We start from the raw sequence: 23642 nt of genomic DNA, 5'->3' as shown, positions 1-23642 counted from the left end.
GTGACACTGACCCTTGCCCTGTCCACAGTGGCGGTTGGGGCCCCCTGAGTGCAGTGGCCCTGGGACACCCTGGTGGCTGTCACTCGCTTCCAGGACACTTGTCACCAGCTGAACAAGGTCCCTGTCCTGCCCTGGTGGGTGGTGACGTTTGGCTGGGACACTGCAGTGGTGATAGTGGGGACATGGTGGCAGGAGCTGCAACAGACTGTGCCTGGCCATGGCTTACAGGATGCTGCTGGTGGCACAGGTGGCGGCACTGTTGCTGTCCAAGTTCATGTCCCCATCCATGTTTCCCATGTTGCCACCCATGTCCATGTCCCTTCATGTCCCCAACCATGCCTTAGTTCAATGTCTTTAGTTTTACCCTGGTTTCAAGGCTTTCAAAGGGATGAACAAAAACCTTTTCGTTTCAAGGCTAAAACAAAATTATTTATGTGTCCCTGCCAGCAGAGCATCCATGTGCTTGAGTGGGTGGGAAGAATCTTTTTTTGAAGGTGTTTCCACCCATCTCCAAAATCAGAAGTTTTACCACAGTCCATCCCCATATGGCCGTGGAAGATGCCCGTGGGCCAGAGAAAATTAAAACAAAGGATTTATTTCGGAAGAAGACCTCTAAGGCTATCCAGTTTTGCTATGCCACCAAAAGATGCAAAAAGATATTTTTCTGGGGTCAGAAGTCAACAAATCTGCTCTCCACCAGGGATTTCTGATGTTGGCCTGTGGATGTGTCCTGGTGCCCATGGGGAGCCGGGAGGATGTGAAGCCCCAAGGCAGGTGTCTTCCCAACACAGATCACCGACACCACGGATCACCGGGGCTCTGCCCACCAGGACACACTGGGGATCATCCAGAGCAGACTCTCCCGTGGGGGATGGAGATGGAGGAGCACACAAAGCTCTTCCTGCACTCGGGGCACTCACAGGGCTTCCCTTACTGGTGGCTCTGTAGGTGTCTGGTCAAGGTGCCACTCTGAGAGAAGCTCTTCCCACACTCAGAACACTTGTAGGGCCTCTCCCCAGTGTGGATGCGCCGGTGGGTGACGAGACTGCAGTTGCGGGTGAAGCCCTTCCTGCAGTCAGGGCAGCGGAAGGGCCTCTCATCTGTGTGAAGCTGCTGGTGCAGGATGAGACTGGAGCTGGTCTGAAACGTCTTCTTGCATTTATCACACTCGTAGGGCCTCTCCCCAGTGTGGCTCCTCTGGTGGTAGATCAGGTGGGACTTTGACATGAAGCTCTTCCCACACTGCCCACACTCGTAGGGCCGTTCCCCCGTGTGGCTCCTCTGGTGGACAATCAGTTCAGACCTCGACCTCAAGCTCTTCCCACACTGCCCACACTTGAAGGGCTGTTGCCCTGTATGGATTGCCATGTGGCGGGTCAGGTGGCAGCTCTTCTGGAAGCTCTGCCCACACTCAGAACACACATAGGGCCGTTCCCCGGTGTGGCTTCTCTGGTGGATGGTCAGTTCAGAGCTCGTCCTGAAGCCCTTCCCACACTCCGCACACTCGTAGGGCCGTTCCCCTGTGTGGCTCCTCAGGTGGGCAGTCAGAGTGGAGTTCTGGGTGAAGCTCTTCCCACATTTGGGACACTCATAGGGCCTCTCCCCGGTGTGGATGCGCAGGTGGGTGACCAGGCCGGAGCTGTTCCTGAAGGCCTTCGCACAGCTGGGGCAGTGGAAAGGCTTCTCCTCTGTGTGACTCCGCTGATGCCTGACAAGACACGAACTCATCTGAAACGTCTTCCTGCATTTATCACACTCGTAGGGCCGTTCTCCAGTGTGGATTCTCCAGTGGCGGATCAAGTCACATTTCTGGCTGAAGCTCTTCCCACACTCTGAGCACTTGTGGGATTTCTCCCCATCATGAAGCTGCTCATGGACCCCCAGCTCTGAGCTCTGGCCGCCTCCCTGGCACAGGTTGGGTCTTTCCTCCTCGGATCCCCGTGATCTGTGTTTGCAGCCCCTCCTCATGTGGGATCTCCTGGGCTTTTCCTCCCCATTAGATTCCTCTGCTGTGGAGCTGCTCAAATCGGCCTCTTCCACGAGGTTCTGCCATGGGGATTTGTCCTCATTGGTCTCCATCCTCAGCTCCTTGTCTGGGGGAGAAAGGACAAGGAGAGGATGAGATTTGCCTCCGTGCCACAGGGAAAAGGAAGGCGATTCCCCCAGTGTGTCCCCAGCAGGATGGTGTTGTCAAGGGGGTTGTCCTGCAGCCAGGGGCCAGGCTGGGCTGGGAGATGGAGCAGGAGAGAGGGGGAAAGGGGCACTGACTTCCTCCTCACCTGCCTGGGACTCCCACACCATCTTCCTCTTCCTCGTGGCCTCCTCCTCCTGCATCGGGCCAAGGTTTGGGAATGGGAAATCCTGATTTGGGGTGAAAGCAAAGGATGAGCCCGTTGGGTTTGATGGTCCCGCTGCCCCAGAATTCATCTCAGCTGGAGAAGTCAGCGCCCCTTCCAGCCTCGGTGGCCCCGAGCCCGCTCATCCCCACCTCCCCCGCCCGTCCAGGCAGCCGGTTTGTCCCCCGCTCCGGGATCGCCCCTCTGCGCGCTCCCCGCTCCGGGGCTCCCGCGTTCCCCGGGGCTCTCCCGGGCATCCCCAAACCGGTATCGCCGCTGTGCCCGCCGCTACCGGGAGATCGCCACGTGGGATCCTCCAAGTTCCCTCCAGGGGCATTTCTGGCGCAGCTTTGGGGTCCGGCAAGATCCAAACATGCCCTGCCCCGCAAAAAACCCTCCCGGAGAATCCCCCGATGGATCTGGGGCGAGCTCCCCCTCCCCGCTCACCTGCGGGTTCCGAGGGGGGTGATACCAGGGAGCTGCGAGCTGAGAGGGGAAACGGCGTGTGTTGGTGCTGCTCCTGCTCCTCCTCTTCCGTCCCTCCTCTTCCTCCCGCTCCTCCTCCGCTCCGAGCCCGGCCCGGGCGGTGCCGACACCCAAAAGCGGCCGCGCTCTGTCCTGAGGGGGTTCCCAAAGCGGCCCCGGCCCGTGCGGCACTGGGAGCGATCCTGAGAGCACCGGGAAGGAACTGGGAGCGCTTTCCCTCCCGGCACCGCTCTGACTGGGAGCACTGGGAGGGAACTGGGAGCGCTTTCCCTCCCGGCACCGCTCTGACTGGGAGCACTGGGAGGGAACTGGGAGCGCTTTCCCTCCCGGCACCGCTCTGACTGGGAGCACTGGGAGGGAACTGGGAGCGCTTTACCTCCCGGCACCGCTCTGACTGGGAGCACTGGGAGGGAACTGGGAGCGCTTTCCCTCCCGGCACCGCTCTGACTGGGAGCACTGGGAGGGAACTGGGAGCAAACAGCGCCCAAACAGGAATGGGGACAGGGAGCGGGAATGGGGAGCGGGAATGGGGACAGGGAGCGGGAATGGGCACAGGGAATGGGGACCGGGAATGGGGACAGGGAGTGGGAATGGGACGGGGAATGGGAATGGGGACATGGAGTGGGAATGGGGACAGGATGGCATTGGAAGTGGAGTAGCCCTACAGCTGGGAGTCCTTCTGGGCTGGGAGATGGAGCAGGAGAGAGGGGAAAATGGGCAGTGACTTCCTTCAAACCTGGCTGGGCCAGGCCATCTTCCCCTTTTTCACAGTCCCCTCCTCCATTGAGCCAAGGTTTGGGAAATGGAATTCCTGTTCTGGGGGAAAAACAAGGTGCGGGTGTGTTGCCTTGGGTGTTTCTCCTGCCCAGTTCCATCTCTTGAAGTCACCAGGCATCTGGTGTCCATAAAAACCTCCAGACCACCAAGATTCAGGCATTCTCAAAAACCACCAAGTTTCACCAAACAACCATCCACCCAGGAGTTCTCCCTCCCTCTCTGGTCTCTCCACTTTGGTGGTCAGGGGCTCCCTCCTGTCTTTTGCAGCTCCAGTGTGTATTGGTATCCCCTCTCTCTGCACTGCTGGGGCTCCTGGCAATCCCAGAGTTTCCCCTTCTTTGGACTCCCCAGGTGGGTGTCAGAGGGGCTCCAGGGGTACTGCCTGTGTGGGGTCCTTGTTCCAGGCTCCCGGGGTTCCCCCTTATCAGGACGTCTGCCCCACAGGCTGCAGAGGGTCCCCAAGCTCTGGTACCACCCTTCTCTGCTCTCCCAACCCTCACCCCTTCCAGGCGATGGGCACATGGCTCTGGGCTGACAATGAAGCACCTGACCTGAGCAGCCCAACCACCACCATGGGAGGGTCCCACACATCCCCTGGCCCAGCGCTGAGGCTCTGCCAGTAGCCAACACCAGGACCTCGCAAAATCCTGCCGCCTTGGAGTTGCTGAGCAGGTGTCTGACTTGTGGGAGCTTGTCCTGGAGCAGACAGGCCAGGAACTGGCCCTAGAGCCACCCAGCAGACATGGAACATCAAGCTTCAAGAGATAAGAAGCCACAACTGATGACATCCAGGCAGCTTATGGCACTGAGCGAGGGACTGTGGGACCAATTGGGAGTGGCTGTGCAGATCAGGATGGTGTAACAGCCCATGACTGGCCAGAAGGCTTCTGGAACATTCTATGGGAGACTATATATGTATGTGTTGGCCCCACTTCGGGGTCATCTGAAGCAGCCTTTTAAATTTTGTTTGGCACGCTTATTTGTGTCTTTTTATTTATTCAATAAACTTCTCCAGTTTTGGCACTTCAGCTGTACCTGTCCCTTCCTTGCTGTCTGTGCCACGCAACCACACAATCGTCAAACTCCTGTGACCAGAGAGTTTCCCCGCGGCCCCACAGATCCCTTGGGGTGTTGTTGCCGGCCCGTCTCTGGCCATTCCGCTGCCAGCAGGGTCAGGGATCACTGGCTGTTGCACACACAACGCAACGCGGTCCTCGGCCCTGAGCAGAGAGCTTGGCCCGGCGGCGCTCGGCAGCGGCCCCGGCCCGCCCGGCCCGCGGGAATTCCCTGCCCCGGGACACCCAAAATACAAATACATAATCGTAATTTTGGTACATCCCATTCCTCGCTTCATATGCTAATAATTTCAAAAAGCAATTAAGCATGTGTAGTATGTTCCTTGAAATGGGTTGGTGGTCCCTTTCATGGGGATGAGTCCCAAAATGAAGAAGTAAATGAAGTCTTCCTCCTTCTGACCTTTCTACCGTTTCAATGCAAATATGACAAATGAACTCTTGGTAGAACTCCCATTCCTTGTCTTCAATTGGTTTCAGAACAGAGGAGGCCCACCATTGTCTTATGTTCCTAAAAGCTATTTGTCAATTTCTATATTCTTCATTATAAACCCAGCTAACTAAACATTGTGTTGACAAGCAATCAATTATTAGTTAACTACTAACTCTTAACTTCATCAAGGCCTGCTCATTTATTTTAATTAACTCTGGTAAGGCTTATCTCTAACTAAAATCTTAGCTCCTCTAAAATCTCTAAATTCCTTAAAGTTTATGCTTCACCCAGCACAGCTCCCTCGAGCCGGGCACTGTGGGTTCCGAATGAGGCAGAATATTCAGCTCATGGAATCTTCGTTATCTCTGCTTACATGTGCAAAAACAGCTGCTGCTGAGACAATCCTATCTCAGACTGAAGTCTTCCCATCCAAAATGCTGTGTTCAGTTCTGACACACCATTAAGAAATCCAAGAGCAAAACTGGAAGCTGATTACAGAATCTTGCAAAACCACATCTGAGAACATTTTGTTACAAAATCGCAATTAACAAAAGCTGAGAAAGTCAACCATTTTAGGAAAAAGCTTCCAACACTGGGAGTAGAAGAGGTCAGGTAATACATTTGATTGGAATGAGCCCTCTCTTTCTGACACTTGAGCAATGCCACTGAGAAGCCAGGGAATCTCAGAAACACGGAAAGCTGGACAAGACAAACGCAGATCTGAACCAATGTGGTTAATCAAGCGTTCTCCGTTTATTCGAGATAAGATGGTAGTTTATATAAGCTTCTACATAGTTTACAAAAACAAAGACACTCTGATTGGTAGGCTAACATTGTTTACCTTTTCATTAAAACGGCCTACACCTTACACTATAAAACCTATACTGATTCACACCCAGACAACCCAGTGGTCCCCATCACACTTTAATACTATTTCTATCTGCGCCACAAGCTCTGAATTTCTAACTGCGTCGGAGGCTTGAAGGCCCACAAGGCCCAAATCTGAGGCCTAGACTGGAGTAGCTCAAATCTCATAACTCATGTCCTCTTTCTCTCAAAAATGCTGCAACAATTCCCTCTTTTTCTTTTTGAGCTACCCAGGCTGGAGTGAAGGCACAATGAACTAATTTTTGCACACACTGTAAAAAACACGGTATAACAATTAAAATAACTATAAAGATAAAAAGAAGTACAATACCAAAACGAATTAAGTCTTTGACCCAGCCAGAAAAACCTAAAGAATTGAGCCAGTTATCAAATGGAGTGTCCACTACGGTAAGTTTTTTCATGTTGTCCTTCAATTGCGTTAACTGTTTATAAATCGATTGAAAATGGTCAGACAAATTCATGCAGCACATGCCTTCAAATTCTTTGCACCCATGTCCTTGTGCTAAAAGAAGGAAATCAATTGCAGCTCTGTTTTGTAGAACTGCATGACGGGTATCATCTACATCTGCACCAAGCTCACTTATCAATTTAGATGTGATATTAATTTGTTTTCCTGTCTAGCAGGCTAGAGTTCTCAATTGTGTGAGCGCTTTTGATGAGGCGACCCCTGGGGCAAAGAGTGAGGCTACTACTACAGAGGCACGCCCCCACAATGACACGATATCTTTACAATTAGGGTCCATTTGGAGCACACTGCGTTTGGCTCGTTGAGTCTTCTGAGGCAATTCGAGAACCTGATGTATGGTGGGAGCAAAAAGCGTCAACCTACCGATATAACTTGGGCCTCCCCTAGCATTCTGAGGGACTGCTGACCAGGCTCGGTTCCCACAAATGAGGAAGGTTCCTGGGGGCAGTTTTCCTGCACCACCTCTTGGCGGTGTCACAGATTGAGACGAATTGTTACAATATTCTGAATAGTTGTAATACAATGGTGATCTGGGAGACAACCAAGTGTCGTCATCTGTCAATTTTCCATTTTCTTGAGTTGGTTTGGTAGCATAAGATCCAAATATTAAACAATAATTTCCTGGGACAGAACCCAAAAGACCAAATTCTTGAAGACTGTCATCAGTAAATTTAAGGTTTTGCACAAATGCAACAGCTTGCGCTCCCAGAGTGCTATTTAAATTTATTTGAGCTCGGGTCCAAGTTTTGAACTCTGCCATGGGACCCAACGAGACTCCAATTGAACAAGTATGAAAAGGGGGTTAGACGGTGTGGCTAACAACAGGCAGAATGAATCTTGCCTGGTTTGTTTGGCCCAAGTGATCCACATATTTTCTCTCTTGTCAATGTCAAGGATTCCAGATACTTCAACAACCAAAACACTGCTTAATAAAAACATTGAGGCCCACCACATTCTTCTCAGGTTTTTGAATGCCCTGTTTAACATGAAAGAAACAAACTTAATTCTAAACATAAACTATAACTTCTAATAAACTAACTTCTGATAAATCTAACTTCACACTTCTGATATTTCAACTTATTTCTCTGTACTCTACAGGCTTAATTTTCATCAGAACTGGATTCATCACGGGATGTTCCAGGCAAACTGTTGTCATTGATGTTGTTATCACCGCGGGTTGGTATCTTTTTAATCTATTTTTAAAATTCTGTTTCTGCCTTTTCGTATCAATGCAGCAAAAGCATCTGTCCTGCCCAGACTTCTTGGTTGGATGGGTAAAAACACTCACTCAAGCAGGATTGCTGTTGATCCACGTTGGGACCTCCCTCTTTTTCTTTTGCCATTGAAAGACAATGGCAAGATGAACAGAAAAATCACAGGCATTACTAAAACTTATTAAAACTTAGCAAAAAATTCTATAACATCATCAAAAACACACTTATATATTAAAAAAACCCCAAAGCCCACGATCTTCTGTGGGTGAAACACAAATCTTTGCACAATCCACTTTTGCTTTGCATCTTCTGATTCACTTGTGGAGAGATCAGTGCCCTCTTGCAATTGATAAGTTCCACATTCTTCACTGAAATCCATCCAGATTCTGCACCAGTTAAAACACAAACAAACCTAACACCCCCCACAGGGACTGGAGGGTCCTCTCTCAATTCTGTTCCCTAAAACTTGCATGAAGAAATGGAGATATCAACATCTTTGTTATAAACATGAAAAAACATTAAAAACAAAACAATGCATATAGTAAAGAAACTAACAACAAATAAAAATCAATCAGATAATACACAATCAATATTACATATAAAATCACAGTTACCAAATGCTACACTATCAAGTTGTCATCCCAGAGTCTGCTGCAGCTGACAAACCTTAAAAAAACAGAGATTTGGATAAAACATGTCCGGATCATGTCTCTCCAAAACTCCCTCTGAGGCTCAGCTGCCCTATATGGTCAAATTGTCAAGCCAAAAGGACTTGAATACTTTTTGATGCAGAAAACACCTGGGTCAACCACACCATCCACGTAGAGCCAGAGCTTGGCCAAAGCTCGAACTCTAATTGGAGAATATGTTTAAAACAAAAGTCTTAGAAATAACAGTTATAAGTAAAAACCTTGTTATTAAAAATTTATCAAACCATCAAATAATTGAACGTGTTCGAAATTTCCTTCAAGACAAAAATTCTCTAAATACAACAAACCTTTTCTTTAGAGATCTGAAAATTTGAAGTCTGAAATCTTGAACCAAAACTTGGACTATAAATTTGTAAAAGAAGATGAACTGCAGCTGCATAAAAGATTGGATAAAGAAAATACATGAGTAGTTAAAAAATCAAAAACACAGGATCCTGAAAAACACATCTTGCAATCAATCACCTAGAAGACAATAAAACATATGAAAACTGACTGTAAATATTAAAACAACACCTCAATACTTTAACATCTTAATAATAATTCTTATCACAAAAATCAGACAACTTACATTATATGATCAACCTATCAACAAGAAATGTTTAAAATAGTTTAAGACAATCTTTTCAAAGCATTCATATAACATTAGTAACAATCACTACTTATCATTACTTACAAAAACTTGACAATTATCATTTATCTTATTATCTATAAAACTCAAAAATCATAATTACTTATATTATTATCTATAAAAACTCAAAAACAGAAATTGTGAACTCAATACCAACATTCCATCTGACTGACTTTTCTCAAATTTTTGTTTTCAGAGACATTTTTGGCAATAAAATCATTATTAACATTTTTATCTTTTTACAGTGATTTTCATCCACATTGTATTTGAAATAAAATTGATTTGCATAATGTCCATCCTTCTTGGTATCTTGGAAAACACTCAGTACTGCTATACTTTTTCCTTGCGTCTTCTGACTTTTGCAAGGAATTGGAAAAATGCTGTTGAAATTTTTGCTGTAGTGTTGCCATCTCGCCATCGGTGACACTGCTGCTCTCGGCGTTGTCGTTACCGTGGCAACCAGGCTGTGCAGCGTCTCCGCCGCCATTGCTGGGTGCTGCGGGGAGATGAGGGGGCGGCGCCGTCTCGCTCCCGTCCTTGCTGTGTCACTGTGGGGACGGGAGAGGAGACGCCCCTGATGCGGCCGCGCCCCGCCTGCTCCGACTCCAGCGCGGCCGAGCCCCCGGGAACACCCATCTCCCTCCTCACGCTGTTGCTCAGCAACAAGGAGCCTTCTGTCTCTCGGCCGAAGTCTGCTCCACCCCGGGGCTGCTTCAGGCTCGGTGCCGGCCGGCCCCGCTCTGCCCGGCCCCGCTCTGCCCGGCCCCGCGCCCGCCTGCCGCTCCGCGGTCCGCCCGGGAGGCTGGCCGGTGCTCACCGCCGCACCCTGCTGCTCTCCGCCACAGCCCGTTGCCTTAGTTCTGCCAACCCGTTCCACAAGGGATGAGGAAGAGCTTTCTGTAACTTTTTCTTGCCTTTGTATCTTGTTTTGTGATCACTTGTTCCTGCTACAATTGACAGCAGGGGGGTCTGGCTCTGAGTCATCGGAATTGGAGCTTGGAGGAAGTGGGCAGCGCAGCGCCACCGTGGTGGGGTGGGGGCTGCCTGGGGTGGGGGTCTGCGCTGCTGTTGTCTGTGTAGCTGTCTCTGTGATCCCGCTAGCAGGGCTGTGCCCGGCCCCCCCGAGCCGTGCCGGGCTGTTTGCCGCCGCCAGGTACCGCCGGGCCGCGCTTCTGCGCCTGCGCGTCGCTGCCACTGCTGCCGCCGCCGCCGCGTCTGCGGGGGGATGAGGGGCCGGCGCTGCCGCGCTCCCGTCTCCACCCTGGTCTCCGCTTTGATCTCCGCCCCTGAGTTCCTCCTCCTCACTCAGCCCTGTTTCATCACCAACTCCGCCTGCCTCCTCAGGTGTCTCCCCGCCTCCCGAGGGACCCAACGGGGCCACTTCCGAGTTCGCCTCACTTTGCGGAACCACCAAGCTGTTAACATCCACTGCTTTTTTCTCCGCAGTCATGATTTGCAGGGTTTGTAAAACTTTTTTCCAAATGCCTTCAAGCTCTAGCACTATTTTCTTGTCTTTTCTGCCCTCTATCACTGCGTCCCAAAGCAGCTGCCCCAACTCTTGCGATTCGACTTTACTAAAAATCAGCGAAGGCTTTTGCAGCTTGCCTTTGTTTCTTGCCCACAGAACCAACTGTTCCAAATCGGCTTCTTTAACTTTTTCAGCTCTCTTTGAGAGAATATGAAAGAGAAGCTGTATGGAAGCCTGGAGATCTTTATCTAAATAAAGCCCTTTAAATTGCTTTTGTCTGAGAAAGGAGGTGAAAAGGTTATATGCTGCTTGCCTATCTATTATTTACGTTAGCGCTGTTGCAGACCTTCTAGGCTTCGGCAGCACGTATCGGCTGAGCTCACCGCTGTGGTCACTCAGGGCGCGGCTCCACGTAGAGCTTAATCGCCGTCCGTTTAGCTGCGGGACCTGAACCCAACGCAATGTCTCACAGATCCAGGCGGGGGGGTTCTCCCTGTTCGGGCGCCAATTGTTGCGTGAGATCGTCGTGGGAAAACAAGTTCATGATTGTCATGGTCAACAAGTTTTCAGTTTATTGGAGTCGATTACAGTTTCTTTATACAAGCACTAATTAGTTCATACATATTGCAAAAGCGAAGCTCAGGATTGGTTAGCTTTCTATTAACACATATATCTCTTTGCGATAAGCCTTGCAGTTACTGCTTCTTTATTAACGAGACACCTGTATGCTCAAGGTTGTTAGGAGATATCTGTTTCTCAAGGTTGTTAGGAGACATCTGTTTCTCAAGGGCATAGTTTTCATGCTACAAGTCACGTATTCTCACACTCTCATCAACTTAACCCTTTCGTGTCCCTTGCTGCGCAGCCATTCTTCAGCTAAACTCTCGACACAGATCCATGGTGATAATTTATTTTGGCCAGTGTTTGGAAGTCTCGAAGTCTTGAGGACTGGATTTGCCAGGTATTAAACATTTATGTAAACTCTAAAGAACCCTTTGATATGGAAGAGAGCAAGTTGCCACTCTCTGGATATTGGGGGAAACAAGAACAAAATTTTTTGCCTTAAGCACCCAAGGAGGGAAAAAGAAAAGTAAAAAGCCTGAGGAAATTCCAACTGCACCCTCTCTACCATACATACTGCCTCCTCCTCCACCCCCACCAGCATCACCCGTAATCTACCCTGATTTAGATCAAGGGGGAGATTTTGGTAACCAAGAGGTAAAAATCCTGGAGCCGGTTCTGGAAGAAAATTGCCGCGTTACTCGTAGCCAAACTACGAGGGAAGGGCAAGCTCTATATCCATCAAGGGAAGTAGTTTTTGGAATGATCCCTAACCCCAATGCTGGTCAGCAGGGACAACCAGCCCAAATTCCGGGAATAGGTTATGTGGAGGTACCTCTCAACTCAGGATATGTGAGGGAGTTCAAGAAAGAGATGGGACACCTATTGGAAGACCCCCTTGGAGTTGCAGAGCGGGTAGATTAGTTCCTGCGGCCCAGTGTGTATACGTGGGACGAAATGCAGTCAGTACTGGGGATCCTATTCACATCTGAGGAGCGAAGGATGATCAGGACGGCTGGTATGAGGATTTGAGATAGAGATCATCAGGCAGGACCCCAAGCAGATACTTAGTGGCCTTTGCAGTGTCCTAATTGGGATAAGCAGGATCCCCTGCATAGGACACATATGTCAGACTTAAGAACAATTCTTATCCAAGGCATCAGAGAATCAGTCCCTAAGGGGCAGAATGCAAATCAGGCTTTTTGTGAGAGTCAAAAGAAAGATGAGGACCCCACGGAATGGTTAGGACGGCTCCGGAGATCTTTTCATCTGTACTCTGGAGTAAATCCCGACACTCCAGAAGGACAGATGCTGTTAAAGACTCAATTCGTGGCCAGAGCCTGGCCTGACATTAGGAGAAAGTTGGAAAAGATTGAGGATTGGCACGGTAGAGGCCTGGATGAATTGTTGCGGGAAGCTCAGAAAGTGCAGGTCCGGAGAGAGGAGGAAGGACAGAGGAAACAAGCAAGAGTAATGATTGCTGTGGCACATGAAGGGTAGAGGGGAATGCCTGATCCCTTCCAGGGAAGTAAGCCGAGCGGCCAGGGGGTAGAAGGAGGGAGAAGAGAAAAGGAGGGTGGACAGGGAAGCTGCTTTTATTTTGGTAAGAGAGGGCATTTTCAGCGGGAATGCAGAAAAAGGTTGGCAGATGAAAAGCAATTCAAGGAAGATTGAGGGGGTCAGGGGGTCTATTTGCTGGGGACCCAGGAAAGATCAGAGCTAACCCTTATACTTTATTAAGTCAGTTAGGCCCCGAAAAACAGTGGTATAGTGTTATAGATTTAAAGGATGCATTTTGGGCATGTCCCCTCAAAGACAGTTGTAGGGACTATTTTGCCTTTGAATGGGAAGACCCAGATACCCACAGGAAACAACAACTCTGTTGGACGGTACTCCCACAAGGGTTCACAGAGTCCCCTAATTTATTCAGCCAGGCACTGGAGCAGCTGCTTACAGATTTTCAGCTGGGAGAAGGGGCTGTCCTGATTCTGTACGCAGATGACTTGCTAATAGCTGGAAAAGAAGAGGAAGTTGTCAGGGAAGAGAGTATGAGATTACTCAATTTTCTAAGGCTGAAAGGTCTCAAAGTGTCAAAATCCAAACTACAATTAGTGGAAAAAAGAGGTGGAGTATCTCGGACATAGACTAAGTCAAGGAATGAAGAAATTAGACCCGGAAAGGGTTAAGGGAATCTTGGCTGTGCCAGGGCCAAGGTTAGACAACTGCTAGGATTGTTTGGGTACTGTAGACAATGGATAGAGGGATTTAGTGGGAAAGTAAAATTCCTATATGAGAAAATAACAAAAGAAGGCTTACTTAGGTGGACTTGGGAAGATGAGAAAAAACTACAAGACCTTCAGGCAGAATTAGTAAATGCACTGGTTCTCAGTCTTCCTGATTTAAAAAGGCCCTTTTATTTTTTTTGTAAACATTAAGGATGGTACAGCATACGGAGTATTCACTCAAGATTGGGCAGGGAGTAAAAAACCGGTGGCTTATTTATCCAAACTGCTAGACCCAGTATCTAGGGGTTGGCCCACTTGTTTTCAAACAATAGTTGCAGCAGCACTGTTAGTAGAGGAAACAGTAAAAATAACTTTTGGAGGGGAATTACATGTACTATCTCCCCACAACATTCGAGGGGTGTTACAGCAAAAAGCAGAGAAATGGATCACAGATGCTAGGATCCTCAAATATGAGGGAATCCTGATTTCTTCACCAAAATTAAGCTTAGAAACCACTTCCCTTCAAAACCCTGCTCAATTTCTGTACGGAGAACCTAGCAAAAACTTGACACACAATTGCCTAAAAGTTATTGAAGATCACCCTGAAATAAGTAATCAACAAATTAACCAATATGTCATGCAACGTATGAAGGCTCGGGAAGGGCTTAGAAGAGCTGGGTTACTAGTTCAACAACCTCCTTTAGACCTAGCAATCCATAATATAAAACCAGGTGATAAGGCGTTAATAAAAACCTTGAAAGAAACCTCACTGACCCCAAATTGGGAAGGTCCCTGTGTTGTTTTACTCACTACAGAAACTGCAGTCAGAACCGCTGAGAAGGGATGGACACATGCGAGCCGAATAAAGGGACTGATTACTGCTGCTGCCAAAGACCCCTGGAGAATAACCAGCCAACCCGGGGACCTTAAGGTCACATTTAAACGGACTGAATGGACTCAGTAAAAATTGCACGAACCAGCTGGTATAGTGAGATATAGGACTATGGATATGCTATAACTAATGATTTTAGAGTATATTGTACAAATAAGGATTGTGATTGTTACCCTTTTGTATGCTATATTTGTAAAATTTGCCAGGAACGGTGGTGGGTCCATAATTATAGAGGCACTCCTCCTAGGAGTATTTGTAAAGGGCGTTATCAATTAGAAAGAGAACTGACAGAGTCAGTCCTAAGGATTGGAGAAGAGAACGGGACCCTACCAAGAGAATCCCAAGAGTGGTGGGAAGTGTTTACTAAGGGGGCAAGGCCTGAAAATTTTTGTTTCCACTCCAATGAACCAATTCCCCTAATTGTTCAAATTATAAAAGGGAATTGCCAGAAAACTTTACCTGGGATTCAGTGTAACTCACCACAAGTGAAGGATAAAAACTGGGAATCATTTAAAAAGAGGCAACAAAAACAGAGTAAAGGTCCTCCTGAAGAATATCCTTGCTGCCGAGAAGGTGGTACACCTCGTGGCTCGGAGCAACCGAGTCGGCGAGCGAGGAAGAGGGATAAGAAGCAGGGGAGGAAAGAGCCCTCAGACTGGGACAATTCAAAGGTATTTCAAGAAATTGCCTCAAGGATACTGATCTCCCAAGGGTAAAGGTGAGCCAGGCAATAACATGTCAAAACAAACACAGGGAATGGGGAGATAATGATAATCCAACCCTGGAGCAGTTTGGACTCCACCCTTACTGGCAAATTCTGTGCATATTAGTTATATGTTGTACCTGGCCTATACAAGGGGACTATGCACACCAGCCATTTAATTGGACTCTGATCAAAATAGACCAAGGGAAAGTTGTTAAGCATAATGCCACCACTGCAACTCCCATTTTTTTAATTACTAAGGAGGACTTGGTAAACTCTATGTGGAGGTGGAGTGAACCTGAACTCCCGGCTACCTATTGGTGTCCTAGTTCCAATTCTGGGAGGGGATATTGTCATTATCCTGGGGAATATCTGTGTGGGTAATGGGGCTGTGAAACCATAGCAACCACCTGGGCTGTAACCCATCCAGATAAATTTTTAAAGGTCTCATGGTACCCTGAGAGGTGCAAAACTCCAGGGTATAGCACTCAAGGAGAAATTCTGTATAAGGGATGTTGCAGGTCCCGTAATATTGTTGTTACTAAGTTTAACTTTCAAACCTTGCATTTTTAATAAAATCATAGGCATTATAAAAGGAAGACTAGAGGCAGCTCATCTAATGTTTATTAGAGATAGGTACGAAGCATTGCCCAGAGACTCAAAAGAGATGAAACCCTGCTCTTAAGCTACCAAGAGTTAAAGCGTTTTAATGAACAAATTGGTAAAGAGAAAAAAGAGGGATTATAATAATGTCCTAGTTTAGGGCAAATTTGGGGAAAGCCCTCTGAAAGGAGCCCCCAGGAAATAAACCCCCACGGCCCCTCCCCACCCACCTGGTTCAGGGAAAAATTTCCTCTGAAAGAGAAGTGGAAAAGAACCTGTTTATTCAACAAACAAAGCACTCCCCAGCACCAAAACAATTAACAACACCAGATGACAACAAAACTCTTTCACCACTCTGAAGAGATGAACAAATCCAGAAAGTCTTTCCTGGGAGTGGTTGCCCGGGTCTGGACGCTGGGGATTGCTCTCCAGCACTGGGGATGGCTGCTGCAGATCACAAAATGCAGGCTCCTGGTGTTCCTTGGTGTTTCCCAGATCCCAGTCCAGAGCAGGTTCGATGGTATTCAGGAAGAGGAAAGGAAAAAGCAACAGTCCAGGGAAAGAATTGGACTGCTTAGCTAACCTAACTAGGAAGCAAAGGCAAAAGCAGAAGCAAGCAAAGCAAGCAAGCAGGCAAAGCAAGCAAGCCAAGCAAGCAAGCAAGCAAAGCAAAGCCAGCCAGTCAGCCCTAGCCTTTTCTAGACAGCAGACCATGGGGGGAGGTGAACCAGATGATAACAAGGCAAAACAAACCTTCACTTTCAGAGTCAGTTCTGAAAGCACAGAACATAATATCAAACGTAAACAGAACACACGATTGGAGATACAAACACCATAACGTCACCCTAGGACAACAGGGCAATCAAGAATATGAGAAATATGTAGTGGGGCACACTTCTGTAATATTAGCCTCATTTTTCACCCCACGAGTTGCTTCAGCACGAGCTCTCACACAATTGAAAATCCTGGTCCGCTGGACAGGAAAGTAAATAAATATTCCATCTAAAATGTTAAGTGAGCTTGCCACTGATATAGGTGGTACCTGTCATGCAGTTCTTCAAAACAGAGCTGCCATTGACTTCCTTCTTCTAGCACAAGGACATGGGTGTGAAAAATTTGAAGGCATGTGTTGCAAGAATTTGTCTGACCACTCTCAATCAATTCGCCAACAGTTAATGCAACTGAAAGACAACGAGAAGGAGCATGTTACTGTAGACCCTCTGTTTGCTAATTGGCTCAATTCTTTAGGTTTTGCTTGTTGAGTCAAAGATTTAGTTCATTCTGGTATTTTATTTTTTCTTATTGCTATAACTAGTTAAGTCTCTATACTATATTTATTATAGTGTATGCAGAAGATAGTGCACCGTGCCTTCAAGTCATCCTGGGTAGCTCAAAAAGAAAAAAAGAGAGAATTGTTACAGAATTTCTGAGAGAGAGAGGGCATTATTTATGTCTGGAGTGAGAGTTGAGCTACCCACTCAGACTAGGCCCCTGATAGGCAGCCTGGACGGGGCCTAAAAGCCTTTGAAGCTGTGCGAATTCAGTTGTGGCAAAGTTAGAAATTACGTTAAGGTAACTACAAAGTAATGAGCTATTCAAGCGTAAATTAGAGTAGAACTGCAGTGTGAAAAGCCTGACCACCTTAAGGAAAAGGTAAAAAATGTTAGCGTTGCCAATCAGAGTGCCTTTGTAAACTGTAAATTATATGGAAGTGTATATAATCTGCCATCTTCTCACGAATAAAGGAGAGAACATTGCATTAATCATATAGGTTGGATGTGCGTTCTGTCCTGTCCAGCTTTCCTGTTTTATGAGGTCCTTTGTCACACAACACCCTGTGATGTCACACTGACAACTCTGTGATGTCATAGTGCCCCTGTAATATCACACAGCTCTCTATGATGTCACACCGACATCTCTGTGATGTCACACAGACAGCTCTGTGATGTCACACAGCCCCTGGGATGTCACAAAGCACCTGTGATGTCACACTGTTTTACTAGGACACAAAATAACTCATGCAATCGTATTAAGATTAAAAAGATTAAAAGGCAGTAACTTACGTTTGATATTTGTAGTATATGAAATTCTAAAAGCAGCAATGGATTGAAGGATGAAATTGCAGCTTCTCTAACTTTACTGGTTAAACTAACAATCCATCAATTCTCTCTTCTTATAAAGAAGAATGTACAACAATTATTATTTACATGAACAGTGCATGAGAACTCTATGAGAAACATGTAAACATTAGGAGGCATAGAAAACTTAAAAAAGAACTTAAAAGCATTTAAAAGAGCATGGTTATATTACACAGCCTTCCTGTGATATCACACAACACAGTGACATCACACAGCCTACTGTGAGGTCACAGGAGCATATCTGTGATGTCACATAACCTCCTGTGATGTCACACAGATCTCTGTGATGTCACATGGACAGCTGTGTGACGTCACACTGTCATCTCTCTGATGTCACACAGGTTTCTGTGATGCCACACGGGCAACTCTGTGATGTCATACGGACATCTCTGTGATGTTAAACAACCTCCTGTGATGTCACACAGACATCTCTGTGATGTCACACAGACACCTCTGTGATGTCACACAGACACCTCTGTGACATCACACAGCTCTCTGTGATGTCACACTGACCTCTCTGTGATGTCACTCTGACATCTCTGTGACATCACACAGCTGTCTGTGATGTCACAGAACATCTCTGTGATGTCACAGAACATCTCTGTGATGTCACACTGACATCTCTCTGATGTCACACAGCTCTCTGTGATGTCACAAAGCTTTTTGTGATGTCACACAGAGATCACTGTGATGTCACATTGACGTCTTTGTGACGTCACAGAGTTCCCTGTGATGTCACATGGAAATCTCTGTGATGTCACACAACCTCTTGTGATGTCACAAAGAAATATCTGTGAGGTTACATTGACATCTCTGTGATGTCACACAGCACTCTGTGATGTCACACGGACATCTCTGTGATGTCACACCGACCTTGTGATATCACTCTGACATCTCTGTGACGTCACACAGCTCTCAGTGATGTCACATGGATATCTCTGTGATGTCACACAACCTCCTGTGATATCACAAAAAATATCTGTGATGTCACACCGACCTTGTGATATCACTCTGACATCTCTGTGACATCACACAGAACTCTGTGATGTCACAGGGACATCTCTGTGATGTCACAGGGCTTGCGGTGATGTCACACTGACCCTGTGAGGTCACAGAGCTTTTTCTCACGTCACACAGACATGTCTATGATGTCACACTAACCTTGTGAGGTCACAAAGCTATTTGTGATGTCACACAAACATCTCTGTGACGTCACTCAGCTCTCTGTGATGCCACAAGGACATTTCTGTGATGTCACACTGACATCTCTGTCACGTCACACGGACATCACTGTGATGCCACATTGACATCTCTGTGATGTCACACTGACCCTGTGAGGTCACACAGCTTTTTCTGATGTCACACAGACATCTCTTTGACATCACATTGACATCTCTGTGATGTCACACATCTCTCTGTGATGTCACACATCTCTCTGTGATGTCACACTGATAGCTCTGTGATGTCACACTGACATCACAGCCTGGAGAAGAGCCCGCGCTCCCTCAGGCTGCAGCAGCGGGCAGGGGCACAGCTGCCAGCCCACACACCGAGCACCGCGCTCAGGAGGCTTCTCCAGGCTGAGGCTGCGGCTTTTCGGCCCTCCTTACCAGGATCTCAATGAACCTCCACAGTTCCTCCTTTACAGATTTTTCAACATCTCTCCTGTTCAGGAATTTGGCCACACAAAGCAGGGTTTCCCAAGAAACCTGGAGAGCAATAGAGACATGGAAATGGCCCCGCAGCCCAGGGCCCAGGATCAGCAGCCCTGTGCCAGGGCCAGGAGGAGGCTGCAGCCCGCCAGGCGCCAGGGCAGGAGGCAGCCCAGCCCCCTGCCAGGGGGACAGCAGCAGCCCGCGAGTCCTCACCTCTGCCACACGCTGATTCTCATCATGGCAGTGGAAGAAGAGTGGGAGCAGGCTCTGACACACTTGTGTCATCAGGGGCTTTTTTCCTTCTTCTACTACAGCAGACAGCAAGGTTCGAAAGACAAACATGGAGAGCTGCTGCACATGGCTATCATCCTGTGTAACAGGAAGGAAACAAGACCTTGGCATCAGCTTATTCTGGCCCACGTTGGCGCAGGCCTGCATCTCCACAGGGCACCAAGTGTCTGGGCAGCAGCCAGTGGCCGCGGCTGAGGGCACAGAGCCTTACATGGTCAAAGAGTGGCAGGAGCATCTTAGCCAGCTGCAGGGCGATGGGGCTGGGTATTGGGGCGTCATTATCCAGGAACAGATCACTAAGTAGAACAATGGGCATCCTGACCACATCACTATCATTTTCCTGCAGGAGCTCCCTGAGGTTTTTGGTCAGGCTCCACATTCTTTTGGCAGAACAAAAGTGTGTGAAAGGCCACCCTGCTGCCACAGGGCCTAGAGGCCAAAGGCCTGTCCCGAAGCACTCGGGCAGCTGAAGTGGGAGGCAGGAGAGCTGGGAGCGGCTGCCCCAGTGCCTGAAGCCCAGCCAAGTTCCAGTGACTGCGTTCCCCAGCCCCACGCTGCCTGCAGGGCTTCAGCTGCTGCCCCCTCCTTACCAGCCAGGGATTATCCCTGAGCAAGAGGAGGGCCCTTAGAACCTGGCAGCGCATCTCTGTGCGCTCACTCAGCAAGTGCCTCGACAAGAGATCCATGATGCTGTCACTGCCTGCACTCAAGTCCAGGCAATGCAGGAAGGACCTGAAAGGCACAGGGCAGTGACAAGGGGACCCGGCCGGCAGGAGCCCAGAACTGCACAGGGCGGGGACCAGGCAGCAGCACAGGGCGTGGGCACCGTCCCAGGCACCTGTGGCTACGAGAGGGCAGAGAGCTGGGAGGCAGCGCTGGCCTTCAGACTCACCTCCACAAGGAATGCCAGGGCAGTGAAGTTCCAGTATGGCATCTCTTTGCTGAGCAACTCAAGGAGACAGCCTAAGATGCTTTTGCACAAGCAGATGGATTCATTGCGCATCTCCCTGGAAGGCAGAAAATTGCACTAAGATGTGGCAGCAGCTCTCTGACCTCAGAGAGAAACAGACAACTTTCCCAGGCATCGCCTGAGAAAGTCTGAGAAGATCAGAGGAAAGAATGAAAAAACATTCTTATCTTAACATGCTGCACCTGGTATTGTGAACATGTGGAATATGTTATGGAGATTCGTCTACCAAAGGGTGCTTTCTTAATTAACTAATGGTGATAGTGTTTAGACTAGAAAACCAATTAAATCAACCTATATCATACCTATCTATAAGAACAATGGCTTTCTTAATAAAGATTATTATTGATCAGACTTCTGAAATACATGGAGTCAGTGATAATGATTACCCGGCTGGGGGCCCACTCCTACGACACTAAGACCCTGAGCCGGGGGAGGGGGGGAAGCCCCTCCCAGGACAGACTGATGCACTTCTTGTCTTTACCCCCCACCCTGCAGGGGGACCTGGGCCCTTTGAGATGTGGCTGCTACTGGGCAACCTCCTCTCCCAGCCTTTTCCAGTCTGCTTGGCCACCCCTCGTCCCTCTGGCCCTCAGCCACGGGGACTGAGTGGGATACCCCAGACACAGAGCACAAATGCCGGGAGCAATGGGGAGAAGAGGGTCTCACCTGGCCAGCAGACCCACGGCATAATGGTGGGTGTCAGCACAGAGCAGCGTGTCCCAGCCACGCTTGCGTTCCATTGACACCACCACATCCTCATAGTCCATTTGGCAGAGCAGGGATTTCAGGGTCCTCACTGCAAACCTGAGTGCAGAGCAAAGCCTGGGTCACACTGGGAGCACTGGCTCCTGCCCTGGCTGTGTGGCAGGGACAGAAGGACTATGATGGAGCACCTGTTGGGGCTGGTGGCAAGGCCCTGTTCTTCCTGGCATCCCTTCTAGAAGGCATCAACTGCCTCTGGCATCTCCTTGGTGCTGAAGAACACTTGGAAAAGCAGATGACTGCGGGAAATGTACCATCACTATATCTGGGACACAGGGCTCCTGGAGGATCTTCCACATCACCACAGTTGCCTGCAAAGGACAAAGCCCCCCAATACAGCGCTCATTGCCAAGGTGTCCGTGTGACATGGCCCGAGCGTGGAAGGGAGATGCCCAGAGAGACACAGGGGGAGCAACAGGCCTGGTGGCCCTGCAGCTGTCCCTAGGCCAGGTTTCAGGCCAGTGCCTGAGGCAGGGAGATGCAGTGGGGGAAGGAGGATGGAGAGCTGCTGGACAGGCGGCCTTGGGGCCAGCAAAGGCCACTGGCAGAAATTCACAGCCAGGACAAAGACATGCGTTTTGTCCCCATCGGAGGTGCATGTGCTGCGCTCTGGCCAGCTCCCCAGCACATCCAGGAGTATCTGCTGTGCCAAGTCTGCAGTCCAGGGCGTGCACATGATGGTCTTCCATATGGCCATGGCAGCTCTGCGGGATTAGAGCTTTGTCTCAGGGGGGTCTAGGACACAGCACCGTGGCCTGGGCATCTCTAGAGGCCTGGGTTGACCGCTGGCTCTGCCTTTGCCCACTACCCCTCTCCAGCAGCACTCAGGCAGCCCAGCCCTGTGGGGACAGGCCCCTGTGGGACAACGAGGGAGCATGGCAGCAGGCTCGGGGCTGATACACCAGGGCTGGGAAAGGGAGCACTCAGAGGGCCCTGGAACTCTCTGTTGGTCAGACACCTGGCACAGGCTGTACAGGGCGATGGGTTGGGATGAGCCCTGAGCCCTCTGGGCAGGTGGGCCCCATACCTGTCACAGGATGGGGCCACACGCAGGAGTGTCATTACTGCGTCATTTGTCTGCACCTCTGTGAGATACAGCAGGGTGTTGTCTAGCCTGTGCTCAGCAGAATCATTGGCCATGAGCCACTGGTGGATGTATCTCACCATGGCAGGCATCTGGAGAAGGCACAGGGAGACTTGGAAAGCTGTGAGAGGGAGCAGTGTTCCCAGTGTCCCCAGAGAAGTGCTTCCCTTCCCACCACACTGCGATGGCCTCAAAGGCTCACAGGGGCCAGCACCAGTGGCTTGGGAAGCCGTGTGACTCATGGGGGAAGTGAAGCCCGGCCACAGCTGCTTACTTGCTCTGCTCTGGAAACACCCCTCTGCACAAGCAAATCCAGCAGGGCGGCACTGGTCTCATGTCCAAGGACCTCTGAGCATGCTCTGAGCCCAGGGCTCATGGCGCTGGTCTCTTCCTGCCGAAGTCTCTTGATGAATTTTCAAATGAGCTGTAGGAGAAGGGCAAGAAGCCATGGAGTGCTCCAGGCGTGCTGCTGGGCTGAGCAGTGACAGCAGGCCCAGCCAAGGTGGGGATGGCTGCAGGTACCTGTGCTGTTCTGTGGAAGCGGCCATGGGTGGGGTCCTGCTCTTGTGTCTGTTCCAGGGCTGCATGTGGCAAAGAGCGAGCGCAGCCCGAGCTGAGGAGCTGCAGGAGAGGCCGGAGAACACAGCCCAGCCCTGCGCTCCCCAGGCAGGGACAGCCCCGGGATGCCCCAGGTGGATGGAGCACGGCCACTGCGGGGTATCTGCCCGGGCCCCTCTTCAGGCCTGTCCATGGGCACATCCAAAGGGGATGGGACAGGACGGGATGTGACGGGATGGGGTGGGATGGGGCCAAGCTGGCTGAAGGCACCAGCCCTGCGGCCTGGCTCTGCGACTCACCCTCCTGTGGTGTATGAAATGGCACCACCTCTTCAGTCTCCTGTGCTGGGGCAGCTGCAGGGCCGCCTTCTTCCTCCTCCATCCAAGTCAGCTTGGGCACTCTCAGGGCTCCCTGCCACATGTCAGTGACAGATTTCTGGCTACCCTCAGGAGAGATGCCTTGGAAAACTCTGGGGCACCAAGTCCCACGGTCTGCCCTCAAGGACACCTGCAGAATTGAAGCCTTGGAAGGCCACAGGTCACCGAGTCCTGTGGTCTGGCCTAGAGGTCAGCTGCAGGAACAATGCCTCAGAAAAGCTCCGGGTCAGACAGGAACGAGCGCACTGTGTGGGGGCTCCTCACGGCACCGCTCTGTCCCATCCTGTCCCTGTGGCGTGCTCTTGCCACTTCCAGCTCCTATGTCACCACGTGTCACAAAGGGC

The 23642-nt window shown here is 49.5% G+C and overlaps 1 protein-coding gene across 1 annotated transcript; it reads right to left on the bottom strand.

Moving 5' to 3' along the window:
• Nucleotides 1-569: 569 nt before the first annotated feature.
• LOC121468307 (uncharacterized) lies at nucleotides 570-3218 on the bottom strand. Its single transcript, XM_072919781.1, has 3 exons — nucleotides 2784-3218; nucleotides 2280-2361; nucleotides 570-2093 (listed from the first exon to the last, which is right to left on the bottom strand). Exons 2-3 carry the CDS (start codon nucleotides 2332-2334, stop codon nucleotides 931-933), a joined length of 1218 nt encoding a protein of 405 aa, XP_072775882.1. The 5' UTR covers nucleotides 2335-2361; nucleotides 2784-3218; the 3' UTR covers nucleotides 570-930.
• Nucleotides 3219-23642: the final 20424 nt, after the last annotated feature.

The sequence above is a fragment of the Taeniopygia guttata genome, chromosome 30 (genome assembly GCF_048771995.1).
Source record: "Taeniopygia guttata chromosome 30, bTaeGut7.mat, whole genome shotgun sequence".
NCBI classification, from domain to species: Eukaryota; Metazoa; Chordata; class Aves; order Passeriformes; family Estrildidae; genus Taeniopygia; species Taeniopygia guttata.
This window is presented reverse-complemented; position numbering and strand designations above follow the sequence as displayed.

Bases quoted from the DNA above. Each gene is read 5' to 3' on its own strand.
- LOC121468307 (XM_072919781.1), bottom strand. From the start codon at position 2,334: ATGCAGGAGGAGGAGGCCACGAGGAAGAGGAAGATGGTGTGGGAGTCC. The intron at 2,094-2,279 runs GTGAGGAGGAAG...TTTCTCCCCCAG, and splicing joins GGTGTGGGAGTCCCAGGCAG to ACAAGGAGCTGAGGATGGAG.